This window comes from Acinonyx jubatus, chromosome C1 (assembly GCF_027475565.1).
Source record: "Acinonyx jubatus isolate Ajub_Pintada_27869175 chromosome C1, VMU_Ajub_asm_v1.0, whole genome shotgun sequence".
Classification (NCBI taxonomy): domain Eukaryota; kingdom Metazoa; phylum Chordata; class Mammalia; order Carnivora; family Felidae; genus Acinonyx; species Acinonyx jubatus.
This window is the reverse complement of record NC_069381.1, coordinates 35,967,983-35,987,451: the sequence shown is the minus strand read 5'-3', so window position 1 is coordinate 35,987,451 and position 19,469 is coordinate 35,967,983. Positions and strand designations below refer to the sequence as shown.

The window sequence follows — 19,469 nt, the reverse complement described above, 5'->3', positions numbered from 1 at the left end:
GACTAGTTTCACTTAGCATAATACCCTCTAGTTCCATCCACAGAGTTACAAATGACAAGATTTCATTCTTTTTGATTGCCGAGTAATACTCCATTGTATATATATTCACCACATCTTCATCCATTCAGCTGTCAATGGACATTTGGGTTCTTTCCATACTTTGGCTATTGTCGATAGTGCTGCTATAAACATTGGGGTGCATGTCCCCCTTTGAAACAGCACACCTCTATCTCTTGGATAAATACCTAGCAGTACAATTGCTGGGTCATAAGGTAGTTCTATTCTTAATTTTTTGAGGAACCTCCATACTCCTTTTCCAGGGTGGCTGTACCAGATTGCATTCCTACCAGCAGTGCAAAAGAGATTCTCTTTCTCTGCATCCTCGCCAACATCTGTTGCTCCCTGAGATGTCAATTTCAGCCATTCTGACTGGTGTGAGGTGGTATTTCATTGTGGTTTTAATTTGTATTTCCCTGATGATGAGTGATGTTGAGCATCTTTTTATGTGTCTGTTAGCTATCTGGATGTCTTCTTTGGGAAAGTGTCTATTCATGTCTTTTGCTCATTTTTTTCACTGGATTATTTGTTTTTTGGGTGTTGAGTTTGGTAAGTACTTTATAGATTTTGGATACTAACCCTTTACCTGATATGTCATTTACAGACATCTTCTCCCATTCTGTTGGTTGTCTTTTAGTTTTGCTGATTGTTTCCTTCGCTGTGCAGAAGCTATTTATTTTTATGAGGTCCCAATAGTTCATTTGTTTATTTCTATTTTTGAAAGAGCACAAGCGGGGGAAGGGCAGACAGAGGGGGACAGAGGATCTGAATCAGGCTCTGTGCTCACAGCAGTGAGGGCTTGAACTCACGAACTGTGAGATCATGACCTGAGCCGAAGTCAGAGAGACACTTAACCGCTGACCCACCCAGGTGTCCCGCTTTGGTACTCTTTTATTGCCCAAAGACTGACAAGGCCTATGGCTTACCAAACCCAGGCAGCAAGCTCTAAGTGGCTTCCCACGGTTTCAAGCCTGCTCCATTTCCATTACCCCTAGGTCTGGAATTTCCACTGTAAATAATGTAGCAACGAACAGTGTTTAACCGTGCAGCAACCCCTTTAGCAAACGCTCCCCTGGGATGCAAAAATACATGTCTAGGCTAAAATATATGTCTAACTCAAATGAAGTCTTCTGCCTTATAATTTTTTTATATTCCTCAGTCATAGGTAAATAAATCAGTCCTCATACTGGCTAGAGGAGCTCACGTTCCAAAAGGAGGAGAGTCTGAATACATGAGATCATTTGCTTCAATTTCAGTATGTGAAATCAATACCAACATAAATATTCCTCTCACTTTTGTTGACTCCTTTTCTATTTTTTATGAGTTTATTTAAAAAAATTTTTAATGTCTATTTTTGAGAGAGAGAGAGAGTGAGCACAAGCAGGGGAGGGGCAGACAACGAGGGAGATACAGAATCCAAAGCAGGTTCCAGGCTCTGAGCTGTCAGCACAGAGCCCGACACAGGGCTCAAACTCACAATCCATGAGATCATGATCTGAGCCAAAGTCAGACACTTAGCCGACTGAGCCACTCAGGTGCCCCTGTTGAATGCTATTCTAACAGAGAGAAAGTTATCAGGAGTTCCATGAAGCAGAAAACCATCTTTGTGAGAACTTCCCCTTGGCCATGGTAGGACAAAATGTTAATGAAGCCCTCTTCACATGGCCCCAGATGACTAGAATCGTAACACACTCTCAGTATACCAGAACAGAGGCCATGAACCCAGGATACATACCTGGCCCCAAGATATGTACAAGACCAAAAGAAAAGGTGGCAGGTTAAGGCAAGAAACACCTAAGTCAAAAACAGACTGAACACATTCTCCCATAGAAAGCATGCCCATGAATTCTGTATGCCTCAGTCAGCCACATGAAATGACAATGTGATGTGCTGAACTACACAAAGTGAGAAGTAGGAAAGAAATTAGGCGTCACTGACCACTCTTTTCATTCTGCCTGTCCTTTTTATCATTCCACCTTTCTTAACCTTCAAGCACTCACCTGTGTGGCCATGGAGTGGTGAGTGTGGCCGTGGTAGTGTAGGTGATGTGCTAGAGGTCACAATCAAACTCTTACGGTTACTTGTCCGACAACTGCAATGAAAACACAAATGTCAGTTATAACAGGGGCCCACCTTGGGCTCAAGGAACTTAAATGGCTATTGAAGAACAAAAGGGTGACACCATTACATGAGCTGAGCAGTATACCACTTTCAACTGAACCAGGTCAGCAAATCCTGTTTGCCCCAGAAAGATTTCATAATTCATTGTGTTCCACCTTATAATAATTTGTCACCGTCTTGACTTTTGTATTACTACTGCACTTTTCCAATGTTTAGATTTTGCTTCCCAAGAAAACACAAGGAGCTCCTCTAAAGGTAACAACCATGTCTTAAATAGTTTCTAAAGAAGAATGGTCATGGTAAATTTGATTTAGAAAACAAAAAATACAAGTCACATTCTCATATCTCATAAAAATTAATGTTCTTGCCATAAAAATAAAACCATTAACTTAACCTGTGAAATTTATTTCTTAAAAACTGCTTAATCACTGAATGAAGTAATACTTTCATTTCACCATAAATTTTAGAACAGGCCTGGGTTCCTTCTAAAAACTCTTTCCATTACATGTTAATGCCTGAGGCTTTTTCTTGTAGTTGGGAGAAAAACAAAGCATGATGAAAAGCAACCTTATGCTGTACCTGCCAATGAAAACTGTATATAAATTTATTTGAAAGGCAATTTGGGAAGCTTGCCATTTATATTCATCCAAATATTTACCAAATACCTACTTTGCACCAGACAGTGTTCTAGATGCTAGGGAAGCAACAAGAAACAAGAGAAAGTTTCTGTCCTCAAACTGGCGTACTGCTTGAAGAAAGACAAAGATAGAGGAGTGGAGGGAAGGGGTAGAATGTTCAAGAAATAGTAAAGTGGGTGACAGGAGGGGAGAATGACAGGAAAAGGAATAGCTTAAAGGCTATGGGGGTAGGTCACAGCCAGACTCTGTAGGACTGGTAGATGGTCATAAAAAACTATTGGAAATGTGAGGAGAAACTACTGAAAGGATTGAGATCAATCTGAAGAATGCAATTATGATTAGAAATAATAAATACTCTTTCCTAAGAAACCATGAGGACGAATCTAATCATGTCTTACAGCCCTCATTATCTCAGTCACCATCATATCTCCAAGCTTCGCTTTCTCAATTTGACACAGTCTCCCTCTGTTCTCTGATCTTCCAACAAAAAAGCTTACACTGTGCCTCCCATGAACTCATTCTGTCGTCAGCAAACTCCCTATATTCTCAACTTCTTTGTTCAAAAATCACTTTAAATTCTAGTTCTAATTAAAACTTGGCCCAACACACACATACACACGACACCACAGTCCTGGTGAAATCCCAACACTTTCAAACCCAGCTTTCCATCTATTTTACAACCGCACTCAGGCAGCTGAAGATGACTAAAGAAAAATCCAAAATCATGCTGGCTACTGTCTCTTTATATTTATGATGATAAATATCAAGTGGGTCTCATTAACCATACTACAGTCACCTAGGCAATGTGTGCTCTCCCTCCCTCTCTCTCTCTCTCTCTCTCTCTCTCCAAGACAACTAATTTGCACCTTCTCTCCAAACCTCTAGTACTCCTTCCCCAAATCTCATCCTCATATGCTGACTTTGCTTTTTATCCAACTGGGTGTAAAAAGAAACAACACAAGGGGTGCCTGGGTGGCTTAGTCAGTTGAGTGTCCAACTTCGGCTCAGGTCATGATCTCACGGTTTGTGAGTTTGAGCCCTGCGTCAGGCTCTGTGCTGACAGCTCAGAGCCTGGAGCCTGCTTCAGATTCTGTGTCTCCTCTCTCTCTGCTCCTCCCTTGCTCACACGTTCTCTCTCAAAAATAAATAAAGATTAAAAAAAAACCACAAAAATATTTCATATTCCTGCTCTACAAATCCACCAACCTAAATTTGTACCCATATACTCATTTCTTATCTACAACAGCAGAAGGAAGACCATACTCCTATTGAAGGCAACTCCTTGAATCTCCTCCTTAAGAAGTCTGCACCTCCACTGCCCTCCCTCTCCTATGCCATGAATTTCTACTTCCTACTGAACCATTCTCATCATCATAAAAACATGCTGTCATTTCTTCAATCTCAAGAAAATAAAAAGAGGGGTGCCTGGGTGGCTCAGTCAGTTAAGCGTCCAATTTCGGCTGATGTCATGATCTCACGGTTCATGGGTTCAAGCCCCGCATCAGGCTCTGTGCTGACAGCTTAGAGCCTGGAGCCTGCTCTGGATTCTGTATTCCTCTCTCTCTCTGCCCCTCCCCACTCAGGCTCTTTCTCTGTCTCAAAAATAAATAAACATTAAAAAAAATTTTTTTTACAGAAAGAAAATAAAAAGAAAATCTTTCACAGACTTCCCTGACTTGTGCAGTTCTTTCCTCCCCTGTTTAGGAAAGAGTCCATGTAGGTAATTCTGTACTTGTCACTTTCACACCTTCATTTCCTATTGTCTTGTTAGTCCATTCTAAACAGTCATCCCCATATTTGCCATTTAAAACCACTGTTATCAAAATCACCAGTGATTCTGACCCTCATTTCATGTAACCTCTCAACATCATTTGCAGTTTCAACTCCCTCTTTAAAAAAAAAAAAAATTGGGATATAATTTGCATTCAATAAAATATATAGATCTTAAGTGTTCTGTTCAATGAGACAATTATATACATCCATATAACATCCAAAACAAAAGACGGAAATATTCTATTACCCCAGAAATTCCCATGTGACCCTTTTCCAGTCAACCCCCTCGTCCCTCAACTACTTTCTTCTATCACCATGTTATTAATTTTGTTTTACTGGATCTCCTATAATTAGAATTGTACACCATGTATTTTTGTGTGTGTTTGGCTTCTTTTGTTCAACCTAATATGTGTAACTCTTCCTGAGATACTTTTCTTTGTTTAGTTTCTGGGACCTGATGATTTCCTGGTTTTCTTCCTCTCACTAGCTGCTCATATTTTATTCTCCTTTACTTGTTCCTTCTCTTCCTGACCTCTAAATAATTTAGTACTGAGGCTCAGATGTGAAATATCTTTTTTCTCTCCCTATACACACTCCCTAAATGATTTTTTTCCAGTTTTCCAGTTTTAAATCTTTGATGTTGATGATACCCAGCATTTTATTGCTGACTCTGTGCTCTCTCCTGTGAGTGCAAGACTCATATAATCAAGTGCCTATTTGACATCTCCAACTGGATGCCTTAAAAGGCATCTCAGACTCACACTTCCACAACAGAGCTCTTGAATTTCTAAAATCTGCTACTCCTCCCTACATTGTACTATCTCATTGTATGGAACCACCATTCCTCCAGATGCTTAGGCAAAAACCTATGAATCGTTGCTTATTCTCTTTTCTTCACACCCACATCCAAAACAACCAGCAAGTTCTGTGGAATTATACCCTAAAAATATATCCTGTGTCCAAGCCATTCTATTTCCAATACTACCACTACTTCAGTTAAAGTCTATAAGATATTTTTTTTTAATTTTTTTAATGTTTATTTATTTTTGAGAGTGGGGGGAGCGAGGGAGGGAGGGAGGAACAGAGGGAGAGGGAGACACAGAATCCGAAGCAGGCTCTGAGCTGTCAGCAAAGGGTCTGATGCAGGGCTTGAACTCACAAACTGTGAGATTGTGACCTAAGCTGAAGTTGGATGCTTAACTGACTGAGCCACCCAGGTGTCCCAAACTCTATAAAAGATTTCTAAATGATTTTCCTTCCACTTTTGTTCTTCTTACTCATTCCCCTGCCCCTACCAGTCTTTTCTTCACCTGAGCCATAGTAATATTTTAAAAACCATAGATGAAATTATGTGAATTCCTTGTTTTAAAACCCCAATGGCTTCCCATCATACGTGGAATATAATTTGGACTCCTTACCACAGTCATTCAAATTAACCCTACTGTAAAGAATTTTGGGGGGCACCTGGGTGGTTCAGTCAGTTAAGCATCCAACTCTTGACTTCAGCTCAGGTCATGATCTCATGGTTGTGAGATCGAGCCCCACGTCCAGCTCTGCACTGAGGGAGCAGAGCTTGCTTAGGATTCCCTCCCTCTCTCTGCCCACCTCTCCCCCTAGCTCACGTGCACACTTGTGCACACATGCACGTGCTCCTTCTCAAACTAAATAAACCTAAAAAAAATTTTTTTTAAGAATTTTTTTTGGGGGAGCACCTGGGTGGCTCAGTCAGTTAGGTGTCCAACTTTGGCTCAGATCAAGATCTCTTGGTTTGTGGGTTCAAGCCCCACATCACGCTCTGTGCTGACAGCCCAGGGCCTGGAGCCTGCTTTGGATTCTATGTCTCCCCTCTTTCTCTGCTTCCTCCCCACTCATGCTCTGTTTCTCTTTCTCTGTCTGTCAAAAACGAATAAGCATTTAAACAAAAAGGTTTTTTTTTTTTTTTAAATTAAGGATCTTAGGTAAGGTTTTGTATTTTGGGTTTTCTTAAAAAGAATCATACCTATGCTTATTCAATCTCTTGTTCTAAGGGCAAGTAAGATCTAAATATTCTCAAGAAAATAAACTCTAGACCCTTCAAGTTCTGAACATGAGACATTTTACAGAATGTACATATGAAATTATACTGACCATTGAAAAGCTTACCCAGATCAAAGGAATCCTGAGTAGAAAGATATCTCAGAGACTTCTGTACTTCAGGTCACTATTCCCTCAACAGTTACCCTTCCCTCCTTGACTTACTCAGTTTTTACCCAATTTTTAGAAAGTATGAGCTCAGATTAGGTTTTATGTGAATTTTCCTTTATTCTTTCAAGCAGAAAAATGTTTCTCTTCCTCGCACCCCCTTAGCACTTGTGGCTTATCCTACTCACAGTCTTAGTGTCACTGTGGTACACTAGAAAGAGATAGGACTTTGCAATTAAAAGATCTGAGTTTGAGATTGGCTGTTTGACCTTGAACAAGCCTCATAAATTCTCATGCTCTGGTGTTCTAAAATATAAAATGAAGATAATATAAACCTTATGTGTCATTCTGGACTTTTCTCTTTCTTTTATATATCAACCCATCATAAATTTTGTCGGCCTTAACATCAAAATATATCCAAATTCTGATCATTTCCTACTTCTTTCACCATTAACACCTTGGACCAAGCTACCATCATCTTTTATTTGAATTAAGTAAAATAGCTTCCTCACTGGTATTTGTGTTTCCACTCTTGTTCCCTTGTCATCTATTCTTAACAAAACACCCTTTAAAATATAAATCAGAAAAGACTTCCACTTCCAATCATGATGGAATAACAATATATTTACCCTCTCACCTTATATAACTAATAAGCTGAATTAAAAAAAAAAAACAATTTTCAGACATTGGACAAGTAGTAATTCAGGACAGTGATCGCTAAGAGAAGGGATTACCTGAGGTTACTATCTGAAAAGACCTCCCAGCAACAGTGCAGGGAGGACGTGACCTGCACAGGGCCTGTCAGTGTCCCTGAACTGAAAAAACTACCCAAGAGAAGGAGGTGAAAATTCCTCAGTGTATACATAGGGTTAGGAATAGTTTGTGTTCCTACCAGTCAGAAGGAGAAAACCTGGTAATTCATGGTACAGCAGCAAGAAAATATTAGTCCCAAATGTTACTCTGGTCTTACCTAACAAAACTTAAAAGCAATCCTTAAAAAGATCGAACTATTTCCAAGTAACGTAACTGTGTCCCAGAACAAGGCTCAAAAATATGGAAAGCAATAAAAAATGACATACCTGATAAAGGGTTAGTACCCAAAATATATAAAGAAGTTATAAAACTCAACACCCTCCCCCAAAAATAATCCAGTTAAAAAATGGGCAGAAGACATGAATAGACATTTTTTCCAAAGAAGACATCCAGATGGCTAACAGACATATGAAAAGATGCTCAATATCACTCATCATCAAATTAATACAAATCAAAACTACAGTAAGATATCACCTCAAACCAGTCAGAACAGCTAAAATTAATAACACAAGAAACAGCAGGTGTTGATGAGGATGCAGAGAAAGGGGAATTTTCTCACACTGTTGGTGGGAATGCAGACTGGTGTAGCCACTCAAAAACAGTATAGAAATTCCCCAGAAGGTTAAAAAATAGAACTACTCTATAATCCAGCAATTGCACTACTAGGTATTTACCCAAAGGACACAAAAATATTAATTCAAAGAGATATATGCACCCCAATGTTAATAGCATCATCATCAACAGCCAAATTATGGAAAGAGCCCAAATGTCCATTGACTGATGAATGGATAAAGAAGATGTGCTGTGTATATGTGTGAGTGTATATATACACAATGGAATATTACTCAGCCATAAAAAAAGAATGAAATCTTGCCATTTCTAATGATGTGGATGGAGCTACAGAGTATTAATACCAAGCAAAATAAGTCAGACAAATATCATATGATTTTACTCATGTGTGGAATTTAAGAAACAAAACAAACGAACATAGAGGAAAAAAAAAAAAAGAGAAGAAAGCCAAGAAACAGATTTTTAACTATAGAGAACTGATGGTTACCAGAGAAGAGGTGGGTGGGGGGATGGGTTAAATATGTGATGGGGATTAAGGAGAGCACTTGTTGTAATGAGTACCAGGCATTGTATGGAAACATTGAAATCATTCAATTGTATACCCGAGACTATTATTACATTGTATGGTAACTAAATGGAATTAAAAAAAAAAAGGAATATGTTCAGCATATAAGCTAAAATTCATAGTTGTATATATAATAAAAAATTACTAGACATGGACAAAAGCAGGAAAATATGACCCATAATTAAGGGGGAAATCAATAGACCCAGAAATGACACAGATGATAGAATTAACAGAATATTAAAACTGTTATTATAAATATATTTCATATTTTCAATAAGGTATAGGAAGGTATGAACATGTAAAGGAGAGATTATAGATGACATTTACAAACACACAAAAAAACTTCTAGAGATTAAGAGTCTCAGATGAAAATTAAACTGGATGGCACTAACAGAGATGAAGCACTGCAAAAGAAAAGATTAGCGAATGTAAGCATAGCAAGAGAAACTATGCAAAATGAAACAGAGGAAAGAGAATTTTTAAAAATGGAAAGAGCAAAAGTGAGCAGTGGGACAACTTTAAGAAGACTAGATGAGTAATTAGAGTCTCTAAAAGGGAGGGAGGGACATAAAAAATATTTGAAGGAATAACTGCTGAATAATTTCTAAATTTGATGATAATTATAAACTCACAGATCCAAGAAGCTCAATGAACCCCAAGCACAAGAAGCATGAGGTGGGGCGCCTGGGTGGCTCAGTCAGTTAAGTGTCCAACTCTTGATTTTGGGTCAGGTCATGATCTCCTGGTTTGTGGGATTGAGCCCCACATCAGGCTCCACGCTGACAGCATGGAGCCTACTTGGGATTCTCTCTCTTCCTCTCTGTCCCTCCTGTGCTCATTCTCTCATAAATAAATAAATAAACTTAAAAAAAAAAATAGAAACATGAGTAACCAGTGTACATCATAATCAAATTACTTAGAACCAGTGATAAAATCTTAATAGCACCACACAGAAAAATTATGTAATACACAGAAGCACAAAAATAACAATGACAACAGATTTCTCATTAGAAAAAGATGCAAGCCAGAAGACGGTAAAGAAACATCTTAAAGTACTGAACCCAGAATTTAATACCAAGCAAAAATATCTCTCAAAAAGGTAGTCAAAATAAAGACTTTTTTATACATACAAAAGAAGAACTAATTCATTACCAACAGACCTGTACTATAATAAATATTAAAGAAAGGCCTTCAGGGAGAAGGACATGACACCAGATAGAAATCTGGATCTACACAAAGGAAAGAAAAGCACCAGAAATTGCGAATATGCGGGTCAATATAAATCACTTGTTTTTATCTTTAATATCTCTTTACAGGATAAGTGAGTTTTAAAGGAAATATAATTTACTGTGGGCTTTACATACATATGTAGATATAAAATGTGGGACAGCCACAGCACACAGGCTGGGAGGGAAGAATGGAAGTGTACCATTGTGAGGCTCTTACATTAAATGTGAAGTGATATACTACTTGAAGGTGAACTGCGACAAGTCAAAATTTTATATCTAAACACTAATGCAACTACCAAAAAAAGTATAGTTAATAAGACAACGAAGAAAATAAAATGAAATCATAAAATATACTCAATCCAAAAAAAGGCAGAAAAAGGAGAAAGGAAAAAACAAGTACAGCAGGACCAAAAAGAAAACAAATAGCAAGATAATAGACTTAAGCCAATTATACCAATAACCACATAAAGTATAAGTGTACTATACATACACTGTCAGATTGGACAAAATAGCGGGACTAAACTATATGCTGTTTATTATTTGTGGCAGCCAAACCTAGAAACTACCTCAAATATCCACTGACATGAATGATAAATCATAATCCACCCATATAGTAGACAACTACTCAGCAATAAAAAGGAATGAACTACTCATTCACACAGTGGATAGATCACAAAATAGGCTGAAAGTAAAAAGAAGCCAGACATAAAAGAGTACATACTGAATGATTCCATTTATATAAAATTTAAGAAAATGCTAACTAATCTACAGTGACAGCAGATTAATGGTTGCCTGTCCAGAGGCAAGGGAGGGATTATAAAGAGGCATGAGGAAATTTGGGGGACTTATAGATAGGTTATCTTGACTGTCATAATGGGTTCACAGATGTATCCACATATCAAAACCCATCAAATGATATGCTTTAAACATGTATAATCTATTATGCTTCAATCATACCTCAATAAAGTTCTAAGAAAAAAAATTTTTATAATGTTTTTTATTTATTTTGAGAGAGCACAAGCAGGCAAGGGGCAGAGAGAGGGGAACACAGGATCTGAAGCAGGCTCTGTGCTGACAGTAGTGAGCCTGATGTGGGGCTTGAACTCAGGAACCGCAAGGACAAGACCAGAGCCGAAGTTGGATGCTCAACTGACTGAGCCACCCAGGTACCCACTAAATTTTTTAATATAAGCAGTATCAAAGTTACTCTTCTGCTTAAAATTCTCCCTGTCTCACTGAGAGTAAAAGTCAATGCTCTTATAGCAGCCTACAAGACTTTATGTGGTCTGGATCTCCATTTCCTCTCTCCCTTTTACTCACTCTATTCCAGATACATGGGCCTCCTCCCTTTCCTTAGAGTATGCCAAACCTTTACAAATGATATTTCCTTTGCCCATGTTTGCTCAGATAGCCTCATGGCTTGAACCCTCACCTCCTTCTGTCTTTGCTCAAGTGCAGTCTTCTCAATGAATTTTCCCCGAGTCATTCTATTTAAAATGTAATCTCCTCCCCAAACTCTCTATCTCCCTTTCACAATGTATTTTCTCAACAGAACTTACCACTATCTAACATACTATATATTTTGCACATATTGTTTGCTGTCTCTCTTCCCATTAAATAAAAAAAATTTTTTTTAATATTTATTTATTTTTGAGACAGAGAAAGGGGGAGGGGCAGAGAGAGAGGGAGGCATAGAATCCAAAGCAGGTTCCAGGCTCTGAGCTGTCAGCACAGAACGTGACACAGGGCTCAAACTCCTCAACTGAGAGATGACCTGAGCTAAAGACTGATGCTCAACCGACTGAGCCACCCAGGCACCCCTGTCTCTCTTCCTATTAGAGTCTAATTTCTAGGGGAGCCTGGGTGACTCAGTCAGTTAAGCATCTATCTTTGGCTCAGGTCATGATCTCACAGTTCATGGGTTCGAGCCCCGGGTCAGGCTCTGTGCTGACAGCTCAGAGCCTGGAGCCTGCTTCAGATTCTGTGTCTCCCTCTCTCTCTGCCCTTCCCCTGCTTGTGTTCTTTCTCTGTCTCAAAAATAAACAAACATTAAAAAAAAAAAAAAGAATCTAATTTCTAGGAGGCCAGGCAGGGGCTTGTGTATGCTTTGCTTACTGCTGTATTCCTCAATTCCTAGAACACTGCCTGGCACATGGCAGGCTCTCAAAATGTACTTGTTAAATGAACGAGTGGATGAATATGCTTTGTTACAAGGATTAAAATAAAAGAGGATACTTGTATACCTGGCACATGAAAGATATATCAAACCACTATGTTTAAACTTCTTGTGTATGAAAATGGAGATTTCTTGGCACTGCAGGGACAGATAATTGATTCTAACTTCATTTGCCATGATTTTTTTAAAATTTAAAATAAAATCCCCAACACTAAAGATATTTCCAAGCCACATGCCTTTTTATGAAGGTACACATAATCTCAATTGGCAAATCTGTGACAGCTGCCAGGGGAAAAAAAGGTCAGACATCCTGGTAAAGATGCCATGACTCAGCTGAGATACAAAACAAGGAACCGGCTAATTTTTCCATTTCAACAGGCTCTGGCCATTTCCCCAGGATCCTAGAAAATAAAGAACAGGTCTTAATTCCTTCATCCCAGTAAGACAAAAGTACTGGATGTTTACAGAATCAGCCATGCTAACTCTCAGCTGATGGGAGGAAACCTAGAAGCCCCCCTGAGCTGATGCTCTGTTGCCTATTGCAAAGACTGTGTTAAACCAGACTGCTGCTCAGTACTATCCCAGTCACTTGGTCACTTGAGCAAGACCTGACATTTCATCCTATAAGCTTCACACAGTCATCTCAGTGGATGGTGGTAGCAACAACTAAAGCTGTGCCATCTCTTTGATACCATCGAATTATGGCCATATTTGGAGAGATCCCAGCCTTCAAAAATTCCTCCTTCCATCTACTAGCAGGTATTCAAATCTGACCCCTGCTTCCCTCCTTGCAGGAGCTGCTATAAACTCATTTAGGAGGTCTGCTTCCCAGTCTGAAGCAATACAGGGTACAGAGTAGGATGCATGGTCTGCAGGCTCCTTATACCTCTCCAAACCCCAAATCCCACAAGTCCAAGTGCTCCTAGAAACTTGAGAACTCTGTAATTGGCTAACACATGGCTACTTCCCTTCAGAATTTAGAATGAGGAAAAGGCCACTTCTGGTTCATTAAGTATGATCAATAAAATATAGAAGAATTTGGGGTCATTTAAGTAAGGTCAAGTACTTCCAGATGTTATCTCAGAGTAACAACCATGATAATGTCCCTATAAAGACTGAAAAGCTAGACTTGCAAATTCATTCTATGAGGTCAGCATTACAAATAAAAACACTACAGATAAAACCAGATAAAAACACTACAAAAAAAAACAAAACAGGTCAATATCTCTGATAAACATAGATGTAAAAACCCTCAACAAAATACTAGCTAATCAAATCCAACAATACATTAAAAAAATCCACCCACCACAATCAAGTGGGATTTATTTCTGGATGCAAGGGTGGCTCAATATTTGCAAATCAAATAACCTGACACATCACATAAACAAGAGAAGGGTTTAAAACCATCTCATCATTTCAATAGAGGCAGAAAAAGCATTTGACAAAGCACAACATCCATTCATAAAAAAAAAAACAAAAAACCCTTAGCAAAGTAGGTTTAGAGGGAATGTACCCCAACATAATAAAGGCCATATATGAAAAACTGAGAGCTTCCCCCTAAGATCAGGATGTCCATTCTCACCACTTTTATTCAACACAGTACTGTAAGTCCTAGCCACAGCAATCAGACAAGAAAAAAAGGCATCCAAACTGGTAGGGAAGAAGTAAAACTTTCACTATTTGCAGATGACATGATACTATATATAGAAAACCTGAAAGAGTCCACCAAAAAACTGCTAGAATGGATACATGAATTCAATAAAGTCACAGGATACAAAAACAACATACAGAAATCTGTTGCACTTCTATGCACTAATAATGAGGTAACAGAAAGAGAAATTAAGAAAACAATGCCATTTATAATTGCACCAAAAAGAATAAAATACCTAAAAGGCCTGTATTCTACAAACTATAAAACACTGATGAAAGAAATTAAAGATGACACAAAATAATGTAAAGATGTTCCCTGTTCATGGACTGGGAGAACAAATACTGCTGAAATGTCCATATTACCCACAGCAATCGACAGTTTTAATAAAACCCTATAAAAATATCAACAGGGACGCTGGGCTGGCTCAGTAGATACAGCATGTGACTCTTGGGTTTCAGGGCTGTGAGTTTGGACCCCATGTTGGTGTGGAGAACACTTAAAAAAATAAAATCTTTAAAATTTTTTTAAAATGTTTATTTATTTTTGAGAGAGAGAGACACAGAGTGAGCAGTAGAGGGGCAGAGACAGAGAGGGAGATGCAGAATTAGAAGCTGGATCCAGGCTCTGAGCTGTCAGCATGGAGCCTGACGCGGGGCTTGAACTAACAAACTGCAAGATCATGACCTGAGATGAAGTCAGACGTTTAACCGACTGAGCCACCCAGATGCCCCTAAAAAAACAATATCTTAAAAAAAATTTTTTTTTTCATAGAACTAGGAGAAAAAATCCTATATGTGTATGGAACCACAAAAGACCCTGAATAGCCAAAGCAATCTTGAAAATGAAGAACAAGGGGAGCCTGGGTGGCTCAGTTGGTTAAGCGTCCAACTTTGTCTCAGGTCATGATCTCATGGTTTGTGGGTTCGAGTCCCGCATTGGGCTCTGTGCTGACAGCTCAGAGCCTGGAGCCTGCTTCTGATTCTGTCTCCCTCTCTCTCTGCCCCTTCCCTGCTCATGTTCTCGGTCTCTCAAAAATGAATAAATGTAAGAAAAAGAAGAACAAAACTGCTGGTATCACAATCCCAGATTTCAACATTTAATAAGATATAATACAAAGCTGTAGTAATCTTAACAGTATGGTACTGACACAAAAATAGGCACATAGATCCATGGAACACAATAGAAAGCCCAGAAATAAACCTATGATGATATGGTCAATTAATCTTTGACAAAGAGACAATATTATACAATGGGAAAAAGACAGTCTCTTTGACAGTGGTGTTGGGAAAACTGGACAGCTACATAAAAAAGAATGAAACTGGAGGCGCCTGGGTGCCTCAGTTGGTTAAGCGTCCAACTTGATTTCGGCTCAGGTCACAATCTTATGGTTCATGAGACTGAACTCTGCATAAGAATGCAGAGCCTGCTTGCCATTCTGTCTCTCCCTTTCTCTCTCTCTCTCTCAAAATAAATATTTAAAAAATAATAAAACTGTTTATTAAAAAAAGAATGAAACTGGACCACTTTCTTACACCACACACAAAAATAAACTCAAAATGGATTAAAGATCTAAATTTGAGACCTGAGACCATAAAAATCCTAGACGAGAGCACAGGCAGTAATTTGTTTGGCATCAGCCAAGGCAACACTTTTCTAGATATATCGCCTGAAGCAAGGGAAACAAAAGCAAAAATAAACTACTGAGGCTACCCCAAAATAAAAAGCTTCTCCACAGCCAAGGAAACCATTAACAAAACTAAAAGACAATCTACTTAATGGGAGAAGTTATTTGCAAATGATATATCCAATAAGGAGTTAATATCCAAAATACATAAAGAACTGATACAACTCAATACCAAAAAAATAAAATAACCCAACTTTTAAAAAAGCAGACATAAACAGACTTTCTCCAAAGAAGACATACAGATAGCCAACAGACACATGAAAAGATGCTCAACATCACTCATCATCAGGGAAATGAAAATCAAAATCAAAGTGATACCACCTCAGACACATGTCAGAATGGATAAAATCAAAAACACAAGAAACAGTAAGTGTTGGTGAGGATGTGGAGAAAAAGGAACCCTTGTGCACTGTGCACTGTTAATGGGAATGCAAACTGGTGCAGCCACTGTGGAAAACAGTATGGAGGTTCCTCAAAAAATTAAAAATAGAATTACCATATGATCCAGTTATTCCCTACTATTTACCCAAAGAGTACAAAAAGACTAATTCAAAAAGATATATGCACCCCGATGTTTATTGCAGCATTATTTACAATAGCAAAGATATGAAAGCAACCCAAGTATCCATCAAATGATGAATGGATAAAAAAGATGTGGTGTGTGTGTGTGTGTGAATATATATATGTATATGTGTGTGTGTATATATATGTATATATATACACACACACATATACATATATATACACACACACACACGCACACACACACACACAGAATGGAATATTACTCAGCCATAAAAAATAATGAAATCTTGCCATTTGTAATAACATAGATGGATCTATTGGGTAAAATATTAAGTGAAATAAATCAGAGAAAGACAAATGCCACATGATTTCACTCATATGTGGAATTTAAGAAACAAAACAAACGAATAAAAAAAGAGAGAAACAAAACCAGAATCTTAACTACAGAGAATAAACTGATGGTTACCAGAAGGGAGGTGGGTGGAGGGATGGATGAAATAGATGAAGAGGATTGAGTACATTTTATTAGCGATGAGCATGGAGTAACGTATAGAATTGTTGTATCATGGGACGCCTGGGTGGCTCAGTTGGTTGAGTGTCCGACTTCGGCTCAGGTCGTGATCTCACAGTTCAAGCCCCACCTCGGGCTCTGTGCTGACAGTTCGGAGCCTGGAGCCTGCTTTGGATACTGTGTTTCCCTCTCTCTCTGCCCCTAACCCACTCGCATTCTGTCTCTCTCTCCCTCAAAAATAAATAAACATTAAAAAAAATTTTTTTAGAATTGTTATATCACTATATTGTACACCTGAAACAATTATAACATTGTAAATTATACTGACTTTAAAAAGTGAATGAGTAAATAAATAAGAAAACAAAGACTGAGAAGGTAGAGTGGGAGAAAAGTGTGTTCGCTCAGTCAATAAAGGGTGCTGCTTAGTTAGAAATAAATCCGTTATTTATCTCTTGCCTAGATTATTTTGACAGCTTCCTAACTATTCTCTCTGGTTTACTATTGTCTCCTATTCCCAGTCTCTTCTCAACACAAGTAGTCACAGTGAAAGCATCAATCAGATTATTTCACTCTGCCCAAAACCTTCCAAAGGCTAATTTCACATGGAGATCACAAGCTAGAGTAATTGCACTAATTATTCCCTCTAGCTGAAATGCTCTTTCTGCAGCAATACAATGGCAAAAATCCCTTACTCTTTCAAGACCTTACTAAAATGTCACCTACCCCATTTCCCTATATGATACTGTGACCTGCTCTCCTCTAATCCCCCTTACTCTACCTTTTCTTTTTTTTTTCTTTAGATGACAGCTCTTCTTGGATTAATCAAGTAGTTTTTTAACCCTGCTTCATTGATTTGGAAATTATACACTGTTTTATTTTCTTTTTTAAAAAAGTTAAAGTTTTAACAAGGTTAGCCAATATCTCAACCCTTCTATACAAAATTAGAGAATCCTAACTCCAATTCCTTCCTATTCCCTTTCAATTTACATATTATTTGCTCCCGTATTTTGGGTCTAGCTTGCTTTCATATTGCCAAATTAATAATTATTATTGTTTTACACAAGAACTGCTTGCTTAGATTTACTCATATATTTTCCAATTTCTTTGCTCAGCATTTCCTCTTGGATCTCGCTTAGCAATGATTTCAGTGAGAATGTGATACTGATCAACATTCTCAATTTTGATGTTTGTCTGAAAATGTCTTTATTTTGCTCAATGACTTCCAATGATAATTAAGCAGGTATGGAATTCTACAACCATTTACTGAGAGTGACTTTTTTCTCAATATCTTAAAGACATTATTCTATTGTTTTATGGCTCCCCCTATTATTACTGTTAAGGAGCTTGCTCTTAGGATTACTGCTCCTTTGTAAATAATTTTTTTTCTCAAGTTCCTTTTTTTTTTTTTTTTTTTTTACCATTAACTTTGGTGTATAGATATAATTCACATACCACAAAATTCAACCTTTTCAAGTACACCGGTCAGGGGTTTTTAGTATACTCACAAGGCTATGCAACCATCACCACTAATTCCAGAACATTTTCATGAAGCCCCAAAAGAACTCTTTTAGCCATAAATAATCACTCTCCATTCCCCCATTCCTCCCCCACCTCCCTTCCCAGGAAATGACCAATGTACTTTCTGTCTCTATGGATTTACCTATTCTGGGTATTTCATAGAAATGGAATAATACATTATATAGTCTTTGTGTCTGGCTCCTTTCAGTTAACGTAATGTTTTCCAGATTCATCCATATTGTAGTATTTATCAATACTTCATTTCTTTTTATGGCTAAATAATATTCCATTGTGTGAATATGCCACATTTTATTTATCCATTTATAAATTGATGGACACTTGGTTGTTTCTATTTTTTGACTTTTGAAAATAATATTGCTATGAACATTTGTATGTATATCTGTCTTCAATTTTCTTGGGTGAACTTCCTCCCTGAACTCATTTATTAGAGTTCTTTTAGCTTTTGTTAATTCTTGAGGGTTCTCTAGCTGCTTTTAAGACCTCTCTTTTTATGGTTCTGCAAGTTGACTGCAATGTTTCTAGATGGAGATTTATTTCTGCTTATTGTGCTTCATGATGTTATTTTATTTCTAATCAATTTTGGAAGGTCTCAATCATTATCTCTATGAATACTGCCTTTCCCCCATTTCTCTATATTTTGTGGGACATTCATATTGTATCTTCCATACTTCTTAGCTCTCATTCATACTTTACATCTTTCGGCATGGAACCTGCTTGGGGCTCTCCCTCTCTCTCCTTCTGTCCCTCTCTCCTCCTTGTGCTCTCAAAATTTTAAAAATTAAAAAAAAAAATAGGGGCACCTGGGTAGCTCAGTTGGTTAAGCGTCTCACTTCCGCTTGGGTCATGATCTCAGAGTTTGTGACTTTGACTCCCACATAGGGCTCTGTGCTGACAGTGTGGAGCCTGATTCAAATTCTCTCTCTCCCTCTCTCTCTCTGCTCACCCTCTCTCAAAAATAAATAAATACTTAAAGAAAATTTTTTAATTAAAAAATTTACTAACTTTGTCTATGGCTTTACTATATAACCTGTAAAGTTTTCAAATTCAAGGACACAATATATTTATTGATTTTTAAGTTTATTTAAGAGGGAGAGAGAAAGAGCGCGCACACATGAGCAGGAGAGAACAGCAAGAGAAGGAGAGAGAGAATCCCAAGCAGGCTCTTTGCTGTCAGTGTGGAGCTTAATGCCGGGCTCAATCACTTGAACCGAGAGACCACGACCTGAGCCAAAATTAAGAGTCAGATACTTAACTGACTGAGCTACCCAGCCGTCCCAATGACAACATATCTAATTTCTTGAATTCTAATTTGCATTCTTCCCAGATACGCCTGGTCTTTTTTACTAAATATATGTGTTTCTTCTCTTGTGTCTCCTTTTATATTTTTATTCATTTTAAATATACTTATTTTATGGGGTGCCTGGGTAAGCATCCGG

General features: G+C 38.0%; 1 protein-coding gene across 17 annotated transcripts in view; it reads right to left on the bottom strand.

Moving 5' to 3' along the window:
- MAST2 (microtubule associated serine/threonine kinase 2) overlaps positions 1 to 19,469 on the bottom strand; it is a 227,256-nt gene that overhangs the window by 56,520 nt on the left and 151,267 nt on the right. For all 17 annotated transcript variants that reach the window (XM_053213514.1, XM_027059306.2, XM_053213473.1 and 14 more), the window contains one exon: positions 2,058 to 2,149. In XM_053213514.1, the coding sequence (XP_053069489.1) occupies positions 2,058 to 2,149 (92 nt within the window). The remainder of the gene's footprint in view (positions 1 to 2,057; positions 2,150 to 19,469) is intronic.